Source organism: Xyrauchen texanus, chromosome 1, assembly GCF_025860055.1.
Source record: "Xyrauchen texanus isolate HMW12.3.18 chromosome 1, RBS_HiC_50CHRs, whole genome shotgun sequence".
NCBI classification, from domain to species: domain Eukaryota; kingdom Metazoa; phylum Chordata; class Actinopteri; order Cypriniformes; family Catostomidae; genus Xyrauchen; species Xyrauchen texanus.
Genome location: NC_068276.1, coordinates 36,556,117 through 36,577,370, shown reverse-complemented (window position 1 = coordinate 36,577,370; position 21,254 = coordinate 36,556,117). Strand labels below are relative to the sequence as shown.

The window sequence follows — 21,254 nt, the reverse complement described above, 5'->3', positions numbered from 1 at the left end:
AGGCAATCATTTAAAATGCCAAAATAAACATTTAAATGTCAATCAATTAGAAACTTGTGTTGGAATATTTATTTCCAAATTCCTTTTACCATGTTTACCAATCTGACAAGATGTTTGTATTAAATATGATGCACATGGAACAGAATTATAGACAACATCCTTCACAAATGTAACAAAGTCAGATGTGTTCAGACACACCATAAACACACAGCAATGATTTAAACAATAACCACATTTATCTGATCTGCGTTGGTGAGAAGACACCAAATCAGTAAGCTGTTTTTTTAAATTCTGAAATTTACAAATCAATCTATATTGTTAAAATGAGATTATCACAATAAAAGTTTATTCAATGAATAAGTGTGATAAGGCCTCAATGTTTATCCAGTAAGCCTATTTTGTGAACATTCAAAATTGAATAAGACACTTTCATTGCACGACCTGAATCAGGCAAATGTATCGAGTACAATCCTCTCATAAGCATACTTTAACTAATGGGCCAGGAGCTCAAATGGGGGGCACTAGTAGTACTTGCGTTTAGAGAGGACAGACACCTCTGGAAGAGCAGCTTTAATCTGGTCCACTTCTCAGGAGTATTCTGAGATTTAAAGTAAAAGTTGTAGCTCCGCCCTCCTTGATATTTGTAAACAACACAATAAAGATTCAAAACTATTAACACAAATGAAGTCACTCAATGCTGTTAATGTTATTGAAACAACCATAACTTTTGATTCCCTTTGCTCTCTCTAAACACTTCCAGGTACTAAAACAAAAAGGTTAATAAAACTGCCACGTCTCCCCCAATATAAATAAAAGTTTAGGCCAAAAGTAGTTGAGACAGTCTGTGTTGGCTTACAGTTTCTGATATGTTGAGGTTGTGTCCTCACAGGTCCTCTTCACTGTCCCAGGTTTCCTCTTTTCGGAGGAGCTGGTATGATTGTCAGGAGTCACTCTCATTTATTACATGTCTATAGCCAGCCAACGGATCTCTCTGACAACATAGCACTACAAACAGCAGTGATATCAGTAGGAAGAGTAAGCAGCCACACAAAGCCAGTCCAATGATGACCTCTACAAACACATGCAAGAGAACCATTAACATTTAAAAGGCATAGTTAAAAAAAAAAATAAATAAATTCAAACCGTATGACTTTCTTCTGTGGGTCACAAAACAAAATACTTTGTCACAGTCGCTGATTTCCATACAACAACAGTTGACTGAGCCTCATTTTAAAGCTAAAAGGGCAACAACAACAAAAAATGTCACGAGACTTTAAATATGACGTATAGGATTACAACTATCGATTATTTCATAAAATCGATTAATCACAAATTATTGCAAAGATTTATCATTAGCTCTTAACCGACTATTCAGCTTGTGGCCCGACTAAAAGGTTGTATTAAATGTGCTTACTAACAATAAAGAGGACAAAATCATCTTTTAAAAATACCTCTAAAAGACATTCTCTGAATTAACGGGAAATAAATACTTTTTATTAAGTTTAATTCAGTAAAGAAATCCCATTTTAATCAAGTGTTTTTCTCTTGTTTTCCATACGTAAGCTGAAGCTGTTTGGACAGTTTGGAGTGCACCTGGACATTCCTCTCCTCAGCAGTGCTGCTCTCACGCATCATCATTACACTTAAATGTGATCTTATGTTACATTAAATGAGATCAAACGACTATTTGACAATGAAAATTAGCACCCAGGCCAATTTGGTTGCTTAGGAAGCCTGACTGGAGTCACTCAGCACGCCTTGGATTTGAACTTGTGAATCTAGGTGTGGTAGTCAGCGTCTTCACTTGCTGAGCTACCCAGGTCCCCCGACCATGACATTCTTTAAAATATACCCCTTTGTGTTCTGCAGAATAAATGCTTATGGGTTGGAACAACACGAGGATGAGAAAATAATTACAGAATTTTTGGGTGAACTATTGCTTTAAGATATCCATCATTGTTCTCATGATCATGAATATATATTAAAAAACAAAAGGTCTAAATCTTTTGTTATTATAAACACAAACATTCTTCTGTATTTATTAAAGCACTTGGGAGTACAAATATCACAGTTTAAATATAGATTTTTGTTTAATGAAAGGTTGTAGAACAATAGAGTTTACCAGTGTCAGTGGCTTCTTTGCTGATCTGGCACTCTCGTGTCCAGTCTTTTGGTATAACTTCATGTGTGAGGTTTAAAAAGTCCTGTAGGAGGCAGCGCTGAGAACAACCTGGTAATGACAAAGCATACGGCTCCAGCATTGAGCTGTCATTGCGATAAAACATCTCCACTGAAAATGACCTGAGAGAGAGAGATAGGCAAAGGAATATTTTTATTGACCTAAGATGTATTCCATATGCAGAATTTTAATTTTAGAAAAGGTGTAGACAATGTTACCCATTCTCCTCCTGGTAAAGCTCAATTAGATGACAGGAAGCATAGGGCGGTTGCAGTCCATTAAAGACATTCAGAGCTTCTTGCAGAGCTACAACAGTTGTGTCATGCTAGTGAGGGAAAAGTTGTGAACATCATGAACTGCTTTCTCAAAACAGATTTATTTATTTTTTTGGTCAAGAAAGCATTGTTTTTAATGTGTCATGCTATTGTGATAATAAAAGGGATGATTTGGCTTTTTGTCCACTGATGGTTAGGTGGCACATGACTTACAGCGGAGTATACAATCATCTTCAATTCTTGTTTAGAGTCTGAAGCAGCAGCAGCAGCTGAGAGATTCTTAATGATCTGTTCTAACAGCAGGCCTGTAAGTGCAAGTAGATGTGCTGTTTAACACATTACAGTGACACATGATCCCAGTATTGCTTTATAACACCACTGCAATAGCATATTTTAGTCTGTATTTAGACGAGTTACTTGTTTTTTTACATTTCCCCTGCACTATATTAACCCATCGCTTAAGCATGCAGCCTCTCCCTCTGTTATTACCGTTCAACGCTGCACAACAAACCTGATTTGCAAATGTTTGCTTAAAAGTGTCAAACTTTTAACTATGAAAATGCTCTGTGTCCTAGGATTAGTTCTCACCTCCCTGAAGTCTGCACTTCTCTTTTCTCTTATAGACTCCAAACATGATCTGAAAGGCAAAGTCCTTTAAAACCCTCAGCATCTCCATCACATCTGGAGTCACCCAGGGAGGTGGCTGCATCCCATGTTTTGCCTGAGAAAATAGAACAGAAAGAGATGAAGGGAAAGAATGGTGTCCCTAGTGTCTGGTCATTTGGATTTAAAAGCATTTTTAATAGGACGTTAAAAGACAGGCATTGCAAGTCATTCTTGTCTGGGTTGAAGTCATTGGTAGAACCTTGGCATTTAACAAGCACCAAAATATTTAACACACAAAAGGTGCACAGAAGAGTACTCAATATCATCAAAAGACCTTAGTAATGCCTCTTCAAACTACTGCCATCTAGCAAATGATTCCAGTGTGTGAAATCTATGACCACCAGACCAAAGGAGCAATTTTACCCACAAGCCATTAGACTTGTGAACGACTCAACAAATAAGCCTCCCTCAATAAATATGCCTCATTCACTTCCCACAGTCTACTGTTACATACCTTTACCATCTTGAAATTTACAGCTGAATGTATAATGCAAATACAGCACATTTACTGTTTACAATGTCTACATATACACTAGTGGCCAAAAGTTTGGAATAATGTACAAATTTTGCTCTTGTGTATAGTCTGGACATTAATAATGGGAAAAATTACTATTAAAATTAGAATGTATTTTTCTCAGAACTTCTTTAAGTACTTTATAGAGTGACTGATGGGCTGGTTTGAGTATTTCTGTAACTGCTGATCTCCTGGGATTTTCACACACAACAGTCTCTAGAATTTACTCAGAATGGTGCCAAAAACAAAAAATATCCAGTGAGCTGCAGTTCTGTGGATGGAAATGTCTTGTTGATGAGAGAGGTCAACAGAGAACGGCCAGACTGGTTCAAACTGACAAAGTCTATAGTAACTCAGATAAGCGCTCTGTACAATTGTGGTGAGAAGAATATCAGAATGCCATTATGAGATGTGGGTTGGCGGTTTTTGCGGCACATGGGGGACCTACACGGTATTAGGCAGGTGGTTTTAATGTTGTGGCTGATCATTGTGTATATCTAGACATAATTTACAGTATACAGAAACACTTTTGTGTTCAAAAAACAGTTTGATTGAGCATATCAGAATGGAATAGAATGCAGGGGCACAAGACACATTTTGAAAAGCCAGGCTTGTTGCCAGTCTCAGAGAGAGAGAGAGAGAGAGAGAGACAGAGAGACAGACATTTCTCACTGAAGTGTCATACAATAAAGGGTAACCAGACACCACTATAAGACTTTAAGTTAAGACTTTAACTTTGAGGCAGATATTACAGTTGCTACTGTCAGCACTCAATATGCTTGTCCCAGCCGCACCTTTTTAGACAGTTACGTCATTTTAAAACTGACATTGATGCACGGTGTAACAAATGTATAATGTACTTTTAAAGCAAGATTCTAGGTTCAATACAAGTTAAACAAAATTAACATCATTTGTAGCATAATGTTGATTACAACAAAAATGTATCTCGACTCATCCCTCCTTTTCTTTAAAAGAAACAAAACAGGCACTTACAATGGAAGTGAATGGAGACAATTTAAGAGGGATTCAAAAAGCAGAAATGTGAAGCTTATAATTTTATAAAAGCACTTACTTACACATATTTCTGTTAAAACTATTATTTGAGCTGTAAAGTTGTTTAATTCTGTTTTTGCGGCTGACTACTAAATTACCGGGATTACCAGGTTTATGGTGTTGTCATGGCAATGAATTGTAAAACTGTATATAATTTAGCACAGAAAAGGTTAGGAAGCCATTTTCTCACTCTAAAATCATGTTAAAATGCATATTGTTTACATCTTTTGGCTATACTTTTGAAACATTGAGTAGCCTATTTTAATGTTTACGGATTGCCCCATTCACTTCCATTGTAAGTGATGTGCCTCACTGTAGAGGACGAGTTGAAATACAATTTCGTGATAATCAACATTATACCACAAATGCTGTCGATTGAGCTTAACTTATATTGAAGCCATAATATTCCTTTCACTAAACCTGCTGTCTAAAAATGCAGCAATTATTGAAAAAGATTCAAGACACAATTTAAAGCCCACAGACATCTGTCAGATGCATATGGACATAGACCAACAACAAAAAACATGTCCCATGTGTCCGTTCCCTTATCTGTTTTTCCGTGCAAATGACAATAAATAACTTGACATTACAACGAGATGCTAAAAGTGAGGAGAGGCACAATAACCTACATCAGCTGCACACTTTGTCTTTAATCTATCATTGATTCATATTGGCAATATTTAGACAAGAAGATTAGCAGTGTTTTAACACTGGTTGAGTGAAAGTCATGAGTAATGTGTGTGCAGATGAAACTCACCTCACAGAACAATGTGTCATGGACACTCCAAACTGTCTCAATGGAGGCGGTCTTAAGTCCCGTTTTATTTCGCACCATCTCTATAAAATCCTGGATAAAAACACAACAAAATCACTATTCAACCCTAAATGCAGAATGCTTTATGAGTTAAACTACATTATTATAGCCGTTATCATGTTGTCAATAGAAAGTCCATGAGCAGGTTACAGACACAATGAGCTGCTTTTATCAGCACGTACCTTGTACGTGTCGGTCATGTTTAGAAAGATGTCTGATTTTTCAGTCTCGTTCATGAGCTGTTTGTAATGTGGACAGTTTTCCAGCGGGAATGAGAGCAGCTGGAAGAGAAAATAAAAACACTATAGTAGTCATGGAAACAGGTTTCAAACATACAAGGACACTTAATGAGCTTACTGCTTTACAGGTTTTTTTATTTTTTAACAAACCGGGATTACAAACGTCACAGGATGGAGCCCAACAACACGTCAACACAGTGGAAATAATACAAAGTGTCTGGGAGTATAATGGGAAAAGCACTATACACTATGAACTATATGGCTTTAGAAACTATTTTCAATTATACACACCATTGCAAAATACAAAATGTCCCTCACGTTCATGTATATGGGCTCGTACATTGGGGGAATCCTAGAGTTTTATGTAAGAATGAAACCCCACTGTTGCAGCACAATTTAGCTGCAGCTGCAATTTCGCAATAGAAAGTAAAGGAAACAAACAACAACAATTCTGGAATATTTGGAAATAAAGCAAAGCAACCAAGAATAAAATACAGCAAAGTCATCCTTGGATGCCATGTTTGTTATTTACACCGATGTTGTGAGAAAATGATGTTGCTGAGGAAAAAGCTGCTTACTGAGAGAGCCGCATGTATACAGGAGTAAAGAGTACGCTTCCTGCTTATACATTGGATGTAAACAGGAACGCCACTTTCTCGCAATAAGCTGCTTTCTTGTGTCCATGTAAAAGGTAGTCAATGTGATATCTTACCATCTCTTTATCCTTGGGGACAGTGTGAACAGGAATCGGAAGCCATTTTAGATCTGGCTGAAACACTTCCGAACCGTTAGGTGGGAACAGGCCAGCCAGGTTAGCCTCTGCACTCATCAGAGTCCGGTCAACATCTGTACTTCGTATAAATACCTATAGCACAAAGACAGCAAAGTTAATGTCCACTACATCTGACACAATTAGCACAAAAACACAATGTTTTACATGCTTAGAGAGATAAAGACCTCATGCCGCTCATAGTCCTCACTCAGGAATCCTGTGTAGCGTTTTCTTAAAAAGTGGCCTAGTTCAAAATGCTGCCTCATTCCCTCCTTGAAAAACAAGAACAATAAATTACACCAATAAAAACCCACTCTTCTAGGTCATCTCTCATCATTTACTCATCCTCATGCCATCCCAGATGTGTATGACTTTCTTTCTTCTGCAGAAAACAAACACAGATTTTTAGAGCAATACCTCAGCTCTGTTGGTCCATACAATGCAAGTGAGAGGTGGTCAGAACTCTGAAGGTGCAAATATCACATAAAGGCAACATTAACGTAATCCGTAAGGCTCCAGTTGTTAAAGGAATAGTTCACCCAAAAATGAAAAAAATAGAATTATTCACTTACACTGATGCCATCCCAGATGTCTTTCTTCAGCAGAACACAAATAAAGATTTTTAGAAGATAAAGCTCTGTCAGGTCCTTATAATGGAAATACACAGGTGCCAGCAATTTGACGGTCCAAAAGTCACATTTAGGCAGCATAAAAGTAATCCATGTGACTCCAGTCAATCAGTGAATGTCTTCTGAAGTGAATCGATAGGTTTATGTAAGAATAATTTGTTAATTAAAACATTTTTAACTTTAAGTCAGCGCTTCCATCCAGGCTACTGATGCTCTTTGAAATGGCCAAACTCTCACCTGGCATTTGTTCTTCTGTTGTAAATAAGAGCTGCTTCCGAATTCTTGTGTGAACTTGCCGACGTGCTAACGTCATGTGACAGCAACGTGATGCCTCAATTGCAGGCAGGAAGTGCTTTTTAAAAGTTAGTAACATTTTAATTATCAATTTTTTTTTACACAAACTTATCGATTTGCTTCAGAAGACATTCATTGATCGACTGGAGTCGCATGGATTACTTTTATGCTGCCTAAATGTGAACTTGGGACCGTCAAAGGGCTGGCACCTGTTTATTTGCATTATAAGGACCTGAAAGAGCTCTAAATTCTTCTAAAAATCCTCAGTTGTGTTCTTCTTAAAAAAGACAGTAATAGACATCTGGGACGGCATCAGGGTAATTAAATGATGAGAGAATTTTCATTTTTGGTGAACTATTCCTTTAAATCAATGTATTTTTTCACTGTATATCTTGCCATTGCAGTCGCTAGGTATGATCATGATTTCAAGCTTGATTACACTTCCTAGTGTTGATGCATGCACAGAGCACTACATGGCGCTATATGAAATCAAACTTGAAATCATGATCGCTAAGGAGACTGCTATCAAGATTTATAGTGAAAAAGGAATTACATGGTTCGGTCTTTTCTCACCCAAAACCAGTTGAATCGCTTTATATTGATTAACACACTGGAGTTGTATGGATTACTTTAATTCTGCATTTATCTGCTTTTTACAGTTACAAATATCTGATAACCATTCACTTGTATTGTGCGAGTCTGCAGAGCTGAAATATTCTTAGAAAATTTTTCATTTGTGTTCTGCAGAAGTGAGAAAGTCATACACATTTTAGATGGAATCAGGGTGAGTAAATGAGAGAATTTACATTTTTGTGTGAATTATCCATTAAAATATTAGCCAACAAGGAGCTGCATAGAATGCAATGTAATTTAAACACAAAAGGTGTGCATGCTGGCCTGCACAAGGCCCCTTGTATATTGTGTGTACCTGAGAAAGTTGTCCAAACCCCTGGGGCCAGTTGCTCTCCTGGTATGGATCAGTTGGATAGGCTTTGATTGGAGATCTGTCCCCATGACGATACAGCTGTCGGAAAGCAAGTTGAATACTTCATGAATATTGGAGATTTATATCGGTGTCTATACCGTTTAACTGCAGAGGTCAGCAAATCCATCTTGTGGTCATACTGGCACTCTGACACAGCCCACATAGAAGTCAAACACATTCTAATTGGATTTGCAGATTGTGTTTCAATCTCCTCATATTTATCTCTTTTCTTATACAGAAACGATCTTTGTCTGAATGTGTACCAAGCACAACCATACTCTGTGAGCTTCTCCTGAGCTTGCAGCCCTGGCTTGGGACTGATCTGCTCAAAGTAGCTGCTCCAGTTACTCTCCTTCTCTCGTTTACACTAAAGAAAACTGAAACCAATATGATTCACCTGAAAATCTTTCCAAACAGAGAGCAAGTTTTCTAGGAATGTTTTCAATTATAACCATGTTTTTGGGATGATTTAATATCTGCATCATAATTACAAAATATTATTTATGTGTCTATTTATATACCTCTTTATTATCCTTCTCACCCAATAATCACATCATTTTGTTTGTTCTTGCCTAATACTGCTGCTGATTTTGGTAATTTATCAGGCAGTGTGGCATACAATATATGGTCTAGTAAATGGTGTTTTAAAATAAAAAATGTATCAACTACTACCACATGTTCTTTCTCATCTTTATGTATTTAAAATAATTTTGTAATATATATATATATATATATATATATATATATATATATTATTTTTTTTAAATTAAGTTTTATGTAGTATATTGAGAAACAAAGTAGAAATAAATTGCTTATATTTCATATTTTACAGCAATTATGGACAACGCAATGTTACAGTTTTAAATGTGCAAAGCATTGAAAATCAAAATGAGTAAAAATTATTAACTTTTACAATTATTTTCAAACAGTAAAAACATTATAAAAGATTTTGCGTACATAATTTCTACAGCACCATACCAACAACATATTGTATTAATAAATGTAAAGGTAAAATCTTCTAAAAAAATCTATTTATTATTTTAGATATAATGGTCACTACTACCAAAAACAATCAGTCTTCAGCTGAGTGAAAATACCAAAACAGCTGTCACAACCAGCACCAACATCTGTCTACCAGTGTCCCAAGGTGCAATCAAAAGTCATCCACACACACACAGTCTTCACGTCTAATAATTAGAGGCCAAACACCGGAAATCCGACATACCTGTACAAATGGGTAACCATGCAAGCCCGGAAAAGTGGGGGTAATGGGACAGGGCCAAGCTTAAATGCATTAAGGTTGAACTGCCTTAGTTACAGGCAGTGACACCAATTTCGTGATTAAGCTTGAAACCATAAACCACTTATTATCAGTTTTGGTTTAAGAAAGGAGGCGGTATCAAATAGCACTGTCCAGACTCCAAAAACGACATCTGATAGTTTTTTGGAGGGGAGGGGGGTGAAATAAGCCTAAAGCAACAAGAGCAGGATCTCACTGTCATGTGATGAATAAGATTGAGCAAGTTTTCAGGATTGCAATTGCCACAAAAATCACATGGTCAAATTTTTGTAAACAAAATCGGTAGCAAATAAAAGTTGCTCATGTTATACTACGGCTTACAAGTTGTTGTGTCTGGATTACAGTACCAGATTGACAATGAAAGAAAAGATAATTAGCGACATTATAGTAGAGCAAATCAATTTGAGAGAGAAATAAACAAAAAGGTGCTCTATGGTCAATGGTTCATAATATTAGTCAAAAAGCTAAACAACTATGGCAGTCATTATACATTCATGTTTTCTGTGTAGCCTATTTATAGTGCTATTTTTTTTTTTTTTTTGGACAGATGTGAACTTAATTCACAACCACAGTGCACAATGCCCTGTGCAAAACACTTAGTTTTAATGCATAACGCATGAATCATGAACCCATATAATGACAATAATCCAGAATAGGGTGTGTAGTTTTATGAGCGTTTCTGAGACGATTGATTTCGTCCTACCAGCTGCAGACAAATGTGCACAACACAAACTGACAGCACACTTTGACGGACACATGCTACTCACCACAGTGACAAATTTGAGTGTCCACTCTCCACTGGCAAGACTGAAAGCGAAGAAAAACGCGAAAATCAGAAAGCAGGACTCCATACTTGAGGACGAGCAACAGCGCTGGATTACAGTAGCCTCACTGAAGAATCGGTGCTTGACTGTTCTTCTTCTTCTTTCTTCTTTTGATTGAGGCTCGCATTCTAAAATAGAGCATTGCCGCCATCTACTGTGGGTTACGGATAAGATACTCTTTCCATTCTCTCCACAGACCTTCAGGACCCGTGCTTCCAGTGGCGCTGCGTGTTCAGCTCCTACATTTCAGCCCCAAGTCCATCCCTGCCCATGATGCTTGACTGTTGTTCCTGCAAACACAAGATAAAATTGTAAATGAGAGTCCATGCCTAAATAACTTATTGTTGAAAGTTAGATAGCTTCAGGGCCGGCGCTACCTATAGAGATTGCTAATGTGACGTCATCGTGACGTATTACCAGTGGTGAACGCAAAGCATTTTGGGAATCCGCGGCACAAACAGAAGGCGCCAGACTTGATTGCATGGAGGGAAGAACTTAGTGTTCAAGATGCCGTCTACCTGCTGTGTTATAAACTGCAATAGTCGTTCTCACGATAAAAGCATAAAGCTTAAGAACGGAAAATCCTTTTATCGTTTTCCAGCGTGGAAAAATAATAGTACAAGCCGTGTTTCAGAGGTGACAAAAAGTGCGACGAATGGCATAGATAGCAGCAGTAAGGAGGCCCAAGATTACCTTCGATAACACTCCACCACACATGGTGTGTTTAAAGAATTTTCACAAAGTTAAATTACAGAGAGTAATTGTAAATGTTATGGGCAAATAACCAGCGTGTTTTGTTTGATTTAACCAGACCATTAGATTTGACGTTAGGCCAATGTTTACTGTTAACTAGCATGAAATGGCTAGAAAATGAGCTTAACACCGTGTCCTAACTACACGCGACACGCGATAAAAGGTATCTTTTCCATGTTAATCAGAGTTTTTGTCCTAACCAGACGCGACGGCGATACGCGACGTTTCTAATTTAGAAACGGTTCCTATTTCTGCGACGTCGCGGCTGACAGATCCGCCCACACAGAGATCTAATTTGATGGAAGTTCTGCGTGTCATGAATATTTAATCATCAAACATGAACGGCGAGGAACTGACACCGTGTCCTAACTACACGCGACGCGATAAAATTCCAGCGACAGCAAGTGTGTCTGTCCACACTAGACGCGACGCGACTGTGAGACGCCACACGTCAATCAAAAATCACAGCCATTCAGAACAGCGTGTGGGCGGAGTCTCTCTGTGAAAGCGCACTGCTGGCCCGCACTCGCATTGGAAATGGGTAAGAACATAATCAAATCAAGAAATAACATTATTAAAAATCAAAACATTAACAAAATATACTCATTGACTAATTTTGTTATGAAGTACATTTGTATGTTTGCATAGAATTCAGTTTGAGCGCTATATTATATGCTTTCAAATCCATTATAAACGTGGCACAGTGACCTATTTTTAACTAAAATGTGTACCACCAGTAATAAAAATAACCAGTGTAATTTCTTCATATGACAATCAGTTTATTCGATCTTGTTCATAGGGAAATTCATATCCATCCGTCAGCTTTATTATGGATGGAAGGAAAATTATATTCAAACTCAAATGAAACAATTTTAATACTATACTGTCATTGCGACTCCCCACCCTGCCTGTATTTCAGTAGATTGTCTGGAATGACACCCTGGATACAGGGACACAAATCGTCATGCCTATTCACTCTACTTTACATTGAAAATAAAGCGGAATTTGTTTTACACAGGTTGATGCGTCTTTAGTAGCCTACAATAGCTAAATGCTACATTCATTCATTCATTCGCTGTAGATGAAAGTCTAAACTTAACTTACCATGTGTATTCAATGCTTCAGCTATACTTCTCCAGACGGAATCCTTTTTCCTGATGTCTTTGTGGGATTTATCGTAGAGAATTGAATGCCTTTGAACTTCGACAGTCAGTTCCTCGTCGTCCAGGTTTGATGATTAAATATTAATGAGACGCAGAACTTCCATCCAATGAGATCTCTGTGTGGGCGGATCTGTCAGCCGCGACGTCGCAGAAATAGGAACCGTTTCTAAATTAGAAACTTCGCGTGTCGCCGTCGCGTCTGGTTAGGACAAAAACTGTGATTAACATGGAAAAGATACCTTTTATCGCGTGTCGCGGCGTCGCGTCGCGTGTAGTTAGGACACGGTGTGATTGTCGAAGTTCAAAGGCATTCAATTCTCTACGATAAATCCCACAAATTCCACAAAGACATCAGGAAAAAGGATTCCGTCTGGAGGAGTATAGCTGAAGCATTGAATACACATGGTAAGTTAAGTTTAGACTTTCATCTACAGCGAATGAATGAATGAATGTAGCATTTAGCTATAGTAGGCTACTAAAGACGCATCAACCTGTGTAAAACAAATTCCGCTTAATTTTCAATGTAAAGTAGAGTGAATAGGCATGACGATTTGTGTCCCTGTATCCAGGGGTGTCATTCCAGACAATCTACTGAAATACTTTTAATCTTTTTTGGTCATTAATAATCTCAGGTGTTCATTAGTTTTTTGTATAGTATTAAAATTGTTTCATTTGAGTTTGAATATAATTTTCCTTCCATCCATAATAAAGCGACGGGATGGATATGAATTTCCTATGAACAAGATCGAATAAACTGATTGTCATATGAAGAAATTACACTGGTTATGAGTACACATTATTTATTTTTAGTTAAAAATAGGTCACTGTGCCACAGCGATAATGGATAATTTACCTCAGATTTTGAAAGCATATAATATAGCGTTCAAACTGAATTCTATGCAAACATACAACTGTACTTCATAACAAAATTAGTCAATGAGTATATTTTGTTAATGTTTTGATTTTTAATAATGTTATTTCTTGATTTGATTATGTCCTTACCCATTTCCAATGCGAGTGCGGGCCAGCAGTGCGCTTTCACAGAGAGACTCCGCCCACACGCTGTTCTGAATGGCTGTGATTTTTGATTGACGTGTGGCGTCGCGTCTAGTGTAGACAGACACACTTGCTGTCGCTGGAATTTTGTCGCGTGTAGTTAGGACACGGTGTCAGTTACCAATGTACTAAAGCGTAACGTTAATCAGTTTTAAATGTTGTACATCTAGGCTACATAGCAATTTATTTGGTGACTTTTTGCAGGCAAACATGCCTATGAAATGTTGGAGTGTGATCCTGACTGGGCCTGGCATATGTGGTGCCTTGTGAGGGGGAGGATAAGACTTTGCTGGATAAAATTGTGGTTGTGTGCTGTGCTTTGACCAATATGTGTCCAAGTATTGTTGTGAAGCCGTCGTGTTAGAATTATACACCATGCTCACATCTAATATGTAAATATATATATATTGTTTTTTTTTTTCAAAAGATTTTGTAATGTCACTTCTCACATGTAATGATTTTTAGCCATCTCTGTAAATAAAATAAACAAAGACTGAATGAAATTCTGCCTCCTTTATCTGTATTAAGGAAGAATTGTGCAAAATCAGTTTGGATTGCAATCCACAATTACATAACTTAAATGGTAGTAACAACCAACTTAATTTCAGTTTCTTTACATATTTAACATGTAAATACAGTTAGATGAAGACATTTATAAAGAGTCCATATAAAAGATAACTGGAAATGTATGAGGTAGGTTGTGGGTGATAAGTCACAGACATGTGCAAGCATCGCATTGCCATAACTCTTCTCTGGCTGGTGCGCTGCTGAATCCCACGCAACCTAAATGGAACCACTGTATAGGACAGTTCTGATTATCGCAAGCAACCATGTCTGCGCAAACATTCAGGCTGTCTGCAAAAGCACCACAACACAGCCTTTTCAGGTTGACCTCCCCTGACCAGTCACTATGCTCGTAAGAATCCAGTCCTTTGATTCCCTTTATTTTCTCGTCATATCTCGCCTTTGCATTAGGATGTAGTTTTAGGCAGTATGGTCCGACAATGTTTTCTTTAGCCGCTGCATTTTGTAGGAATATATTCTGTTTTTCACGCAATTGTTTTTTATTATTTTCATGCCACTAGCCTGCTATGCGATGCCAGCCCATGTAAAAGGGCCAAATATACCCATAATGCTTTGCGTTCTGATGACGTTGCCGCCCAGTTGGTCACATGTCTTAGCAATATTTATAGGTGAACTAGGCAGTTGCCTAGGGCCTCGGCCTTGGAGCCAGGGCCTCCAAAATATACACATGCTTATCCACCAATCAAGAGCAGCAAAATACTATGCTGTTTGTCCATTGGATATAACAATTGTCATTCACCTGTAGTTAAACCAATTAATATCACCGTTTACATGCGAGTCACTCCCAACCTCTGAATTTATGAACGAAGAGATTGTAGATGAATAAAATCCAACTTTTCTGCAAATTTATCTGATGGCGCCGAAGCGAACTCATCCTTCAGGGGCTGTTAAGCGTAAGGCTAAGCAGGCACGCAAAGAAAGTGCAGCTCGTGATTCAGGTATCATCTATTTTTGAGTGATTGTAATGTATTGTAAAAAATAAACTGATTCTAACGATCAGCGTCATTTTGAGATAGATCATTTGACGGTTATTTCGAGTTCAAAAGAGCGCGAGCACTGTTGATGGACTGAATTGACTTCTGACACTTTGAATCCGAGCGTATGTAGCTACAATCGATTTCCAGCCCTAGTCAGGAGCTGACTCGCAAAACACTACAGAAAAAGTCAAGTTTGTCAGTCAAAGAGCAAACGCACTATACTAAAGCATTGTTTATTATGTTTCAAAACAGTCTGTATATCTTCTAAAACGCAGATGTTTAGCCTACATTAACTGCTCTAGTCTGTCATAATAGACTATAGACCATAATAGACTTCATCTTTTTTTCATTTTCCAATCATAAATACTGTTGCAATATTTATTGAAAATAAGTATGCAATCTTAAGCATATGAATAAGCACACAATTACAGTTGACGAAATTAACTTGTCTTTTCACTTCCACTAGCAGCTGATTTGTGTATCATAAGGTATTTCTCTACAATAAATGCCTAATATGACTATATTTAGTCTATCAAAAACAAAACTGTAAATTATCCCAAATAGTGGGTTAGTGTGTTACCATAAATAAATTACTGAACAAATTACTGCAAAAAACTTCCTGACTGCTAAAAAAAAAAAAAAGATGACTTTTCAGATAATTTTTTTTTTTGTTTACCTTAATTAAAGTTACATTAATATGCACATTTAAGTAAAAATATAAAAATACTGATAACAGGTTTTGTATAAATAAAATGGTTAGGAATCATATTTGTTTTCAAGTCTTTTTTATTAAATGATGTTTTATTAACAAAGTTCGGGAGGAGCACATTCAGATAATCAACGAGATAAGAGGTATATTATATACTGCAGACTTAGCTCTGTTCATTGACAGTTTATCAGCATCCCTCCACCGCCCCCATCTCCTCACTTTGATTTTTAATAATCTCTTATTGGATGTAAACAACACAATCCAAAATACAATGCAATCCAATGTAATACTGTGTAAATCTGGCCAAAATTCAGAGCCTGGAGCCCTCCCCTGGACAGCATGCCAAATACGCATAATCTTTACTCTATTTAATTTGATGTAAGTGTGAACTCGTGAATTCTGAAAGGTGGAGGGGAGGAGGGCATGGCAGGGGGCCTCCAACATACATTTTGCCTAGGGCCTCCAAATGTCTAGAACCGGCCCTGGATAGCTTGACAGGGAGTTTTTGAATATCATAATTATATGACACAAGTGTTATCAGTTATTTAATATTATGATTAATTATATATTTGAAGAAGTTAATCCAGACATCAACACATCATTATATGCAGATAATGGAGTATTGTGGAATAGGGGTAGTTTCTAAAAAAAATGAAAAAAGCAATAGGGAATGTTGAACAATTATCATTAGAATGGGGTTTCAAATTTTCTGTATCCAAATCTTATTGGCAGATCTTCACCAGGAAAACGATAGGATCAAATGTACAGTTACTTATGTATAGACAACCACTGGACAGAGTGACAAAGTTCAAATATTTAGGATTATGGATGGACTGTAAAATGACATAGAAGATTAATATAGAATATATAAAATAGAAGTGTAACAGAGTACTTAATGAGGTGTGTAGCAGGACAGGACTGGAGTGCAGACAAACAGTCACTGATGGGAATATACTATGCACTTCTTCGCTCCGTAGACTATGGATGTACAGTGTATGAGTCTGCATCCCAATTGTTGCTCAAGAAACTGGATGTTATACAAGCTAGAGTATTAAGATGCATTTTAGGACCTGCTAAAACAACACCAGTAGCAGCAATTCAGGTGGAGTTATCAGAAATGCCTTTACATTTCGGCGTCAAAAACGATCTATGGCATATTGGCTAAATCTAAAGAGCCACAATAAGGAACATCTAGCAAGGAAAGTATTAGAAGAAAGTTGGAAGATAAAACATTCAAATGGATCAGGATTCGCATGGAAAGCTAAGGAATGGGCAAAAGAAATGAAACTGGACTGCACTACATGACATAATCAAAAAAGGAGAGAGTGGAAGGGATATTAAATCTATAGCACAATACTGCCCATTATGCATTTACTCCAGAATATACAGATGGATCAAAAAACCCTAATACGGGGTGATCAGGTGCAGCATTTTATGTCCCAAAATGTAAATGTGGAAACAGAGAGAGATTAACTGATGCAACTTCAGTGTACACTGCAGAGTTAGTTGTCATTCAAATGGCACATAGTTGGGTTGAGGAAGTGATGACAGAGTGCGAAATGCAAGTTTTAATTTGGCTCAATTGTATCACTTTCAAGCGGTGAATCTTTCCAGTCATGTCGAAGTGATATATTGATAGAAATAATGTTTATGTTACATAGACTAAGGCATATGGGAATTTTAGCACACTTTCTGTGGGTTCCAGCACACATTGGGGTACAAGGAAATGAAAAAGCAGACAAAAAGGCTAAAAAGCACTTAATTTGGATAATATTAACTTGCAATTTATACAATTTAAGTAAGTTAGAAGGAAAGTGTCTGATTCAACAAGCATGTTGTAATAAATGGCAGAAGTATTGGGACACATGTCAGAAAATCGGACATTTCCATAAAATAAGTAACATAAACCTAAGTGTAATTAGTCATAATGTAAATAGAAAGGGATATATTATATTTCCAAGATTAAAAATGGATCACACTAAACTTAACGGAACACTTCACATCATGGGCAAACACAACAAAGGTTTGTGTAATATGTGTCAGGAAATGGAAACAGTAGAAAATGTTTTGATTAAATGTACTAAATATGAACAGGAAAGAATTCAACTTATGAGAGCCTCTGGATGCATAGAATTCACTATATGCATTATTTTAAGTATTGGACCAGAAACTGGTAGAACAATAATGACTATAATGAGGTTCCTGAGAAACAGTGGTTTGAAATGTAGAATATAGAAAATCTTCCTCATATTCCATCCTTGTCACACTCCAGCACAGTAGGTGGTGGTATGTACCTTTTTAATTGGTTTGACACCTGCCAGTAAATCCAGAAATGAAGAAGAAGTCTGTTCCCCTTATGTTTCCCCTTAGGTTACTGTTCCCGTCGTGTCGTTAAAAATTAAACATGGGGCGAACAGACTTCAACACTAACCTAAGAGAAAACATAGGGGGAACAGACATCGACAATAACCTTAAGGGGAAATATAGGGGAGACAGACTTCAACACTAACCTAAGGGGAAACATATATGGGGAACAGACTTTGACACTAACTGTTAGAAATAAAAGTCATATACTTTAAAATTATTTCTCAGCAAACAGTAAGACTCAACCCTGAAAATTAGATTCTTACCGTTTGGAGAATCCCGGACAAGCCCCCAATTGTTAGAACTTTAAAATGATTTCTCAGCAGACAGTAAGAATCAACCCTGAAAATTAGATTCTTACCGTTTGGAGAATCTCGGACGAGCCTCCAATTGTTAGAAATAAAAGTCTTCTAAACGATAGCAGTGCCTTTTCTCTCCGTCCTTTATTAAGTCGTGAATGAATCAGTACAAAGCATCAAACGTTGGGGAGCGAACAAAAATATGCAGCCCACTCGTCTACAGTATAACATGCAAGGATATACTGCAATAGTGGAAAGGGGGGTTATAGTATTAACCAATGAGAACAGACATTACCTCATACAGATAACAATTCCATATGGCAAAGGCTCCTCTTATTCCTTGAGAGCCTAAGACCTATATGGCAAAGGCTGCTCGGTCCGCGAGAGCCTGTTGGACCAATGCCATACACACTAATACACTGTACACACAGAGAGGAGGGGGCTCCTTACAACTCCATGTTAATATGAAACAGATGTTTGATAATGTATTCAGAATGGAATGTCTCAACGCAGCAGTTCTCTCTTGGACAGAGCTGAGATAGAAATAACATTCTTACACTAACCTAAGTGGAAACATAGGGGGAACAGACTTCAACACTAACCTAAGGGGAAACATAGCGGGAACAGACTTCAACACTAACCTAAGGGGAAACATAGGGGGAACAGACTTTGACACTAACCTAAGTGGAAACATAGTGGGAACAGACTTCAACACTAACCTAAGGGGAAACATAGTGGGAACAGACTTCAACACTAACCTAAGGGGAAACATAGGGGGAACAGACTTTGACAAATGGAAAACATAGGGGGTACAGTTTTCTGCACTAACCTAAGTGGAAATATATATGGGGAACAGACTTTGACACTAACCTAAGTGGAAACATGGGGGAACAGACTTCGACAAAGGGGAAACATAGGGGAACAGACTTCAGCACTAACCTAAATGGAAACATATATGGGGGACAGACTTTGACAAATGGGAAACATAGGGGAACAGACTTTGGCACTAACCTAAATGGAAACATATATGGGGGACAGACTTTGACAAATGGGAAACATAGGGGGAACAGTCTTCTGCACTAACCTAAGAGGAAACATAGTGGGAATAGACTTCAACACTAACCTAAGTGGAAATATAGGGGGAACAGACTTTGACAAATGGGAAACATAGGGGGAACTATCTTCTGCACTAACCTAAGAGGAAACAAAGAGGGAACAGACTTTATTAATTAACCATGGTTTCTACTACAATATTACTTTAGTAAAACCATGATTAACTATTTTATTGAATTATTTATTACCAACAATTACCCACAAACTCATTATAAGAAATGTCACCTTTAGATATGTTGTTATTTTAGTGTGAATTTACTCCAGAAGCTGTTTCTCTGATTTTCTATCATTACCTCTACAAGGCACTGATCCCTCTTGTTTGAATGAGACTTGTGATGGTGCAAGCTCTTGTCTGCTTGTGTTTTTCAGCATGCAAGTTAAGATGAGCAGAAGAAGAAATAGTTCCCAATATATGCTTATGATTATTGTTAATGTTTATGGTAACCAAATAATAATATCCCTAGTTAAAATTTTTTTTTTAGAATTGATATTTTTGTGTGAGGATCAATATTTTTGATACAACATCAGTATCGGAAATATCGATACTTTAGGATCGATCCGCCCATCCCTAGTTCATATCCACCATGAGTGGGGTGGTTGCATTGGACGTTCATATTTGCCACATCTCTTTCGCAAGAAACAGCAGAGTAGTCATGTCTAGATGTGTTTTTGGTCATGTTTTGTTTTCTGGTCTTTTCTTTTGAAAAGTTTTGTTCCCTTTTCCTGGTCATGTGATGTCGTGTTTTCCCTCCATGTTTATGTGTCTTGTTTTCATTGGTTCTAAGTCTTGTTATTGGTTCTTTCTTGTAATTGGTTTATGCTTATTGTCTTGTTATCTTGTTTAGAGTTCTGTTTGTTCATTGGCTTATGTTTTCCCATGTCCATGTATTTAAGCCCTCATGTTGCCATTGTTCAGTGTTGAGTATTGTTTATTGAAACTGAGTTCTAGTAATGTCATGTCATGTCATGTCAGGTTTATAGTCAAGTCAAGTTTCAAGTTTATGTCTAGTTTAGTTTATTTTTCAAGGTCATGTTCATGTTCACACATATAGTTAGGGTTTTTGGTTTTGCATGTCTTCAAATAAAACTGCACTTTGTATCATCACACTTCGTCTTTGTGTCCTGCCAGCTACAATACGTTACAGAATACTCGACCAACAACAATGAACCCAGCAGTTCAGCTCCTCAGCCTACAGCAGAGGTATCGTCCCCTGGAAGAATACATGGAGGATTGCTGTGATCTGGCCAGCAAGGTGGGCTTTACTGAGGTGGCCCTCAAGGAAATTTTTCAGGTGGGACTTAATGAGCCCATCGGTCACAGTCCACTCAATCTGGCCCAATATATTGATCTCGCCCTGCAGATCATTAGTTCCACGTTCACTGTGGGGGAGGTGGATACCGAGCCAGAGATCCACGACATGGCCGCCGCCGAGCCAGAGTTCCTCGTCATGGCCACTGCCGAGCCAGAGATCCTCGACATGGCCGCAAAGCCAGCATCCCACGTAATTTCCAACAAGCCAACACCCATGCCTGTGTAGGATATTTGGTATGCTAAATTTAGAAGGTAATTTTATAGTGCCTTCATTCTCACACCATTATATGTAAGGGTATTTAGGGTCTCAAAATATGTGAGCTATGAACTAAATTAAACTGTCCTTATTGTACATTATTAGTAATGAACAATGTCGACA

At 37.6% G+C, this 21,254-nt stretch overlaps 1 protein-coding gene across 1 annotated transcript; it reads right to left on the bottom strand.

The window, feature by feature from the left end:
• Positions 1 to 66: 66 nt before the first annotated feature.
• On the bottom strand, positions 67 to 10,673 carry LOC127647382 (lysosomal acid phosphatase-like). The gene is made up of 11 exons (XM_052131593.1): positions 10,488 to 10,673; positions 8,364 to 8,459; positions 6,698 to 6,784; positions 6,453 to 6,605; positions 5,684 to 5,782; positions 5,445 to 5,534; positions 3,043 to 3,175; positions 2,668 to 2,759; positions 2,398 to 2,504; positions 2,123 to 2,301; positions 67 to 1,071 (listed from the first exon to the last, which is right to left on the bottom strand). Exons 1-11 carry the CDS (start codon positions 10,569 to 10,571, stop codon positions 941 to 943), a joined length of 1,251 nt encoding a protein of 416 aa, XP_051987553.1. The 5' UTR covers positions 10,572 to 10,673; the 3' UTR covers positions 67 to 940.
• Positions 10,674 to 21,254: the final 10,581 nt, after the last annotated feature.

Excerpts from the sequence above, each read along its gene's own strand:
- LOC127647382 (XM_052131593.1), bottom strand. The coding sequence starts at position 10,571 with ATGGAGTCCTGCTTTCTGATTTTCGCGTTTTTCTTCGCTTTCAGTCTT. Across the intron at positions 5,535-5,683 it reads ACATGACCGACACGTACAAG|GATTTTATAGAGATGGTGCG; the intron begins GTACGTGCTGAT and ends GTTTTTATCCAG. Across the intron at positions 3,176-5,444 it reads ATGACACATTGTTCTGTGAG|GCAAAACATGGGATGCAGCC; the intron begins GTGAGTTTCATC and ends CTATTTTCTCAG.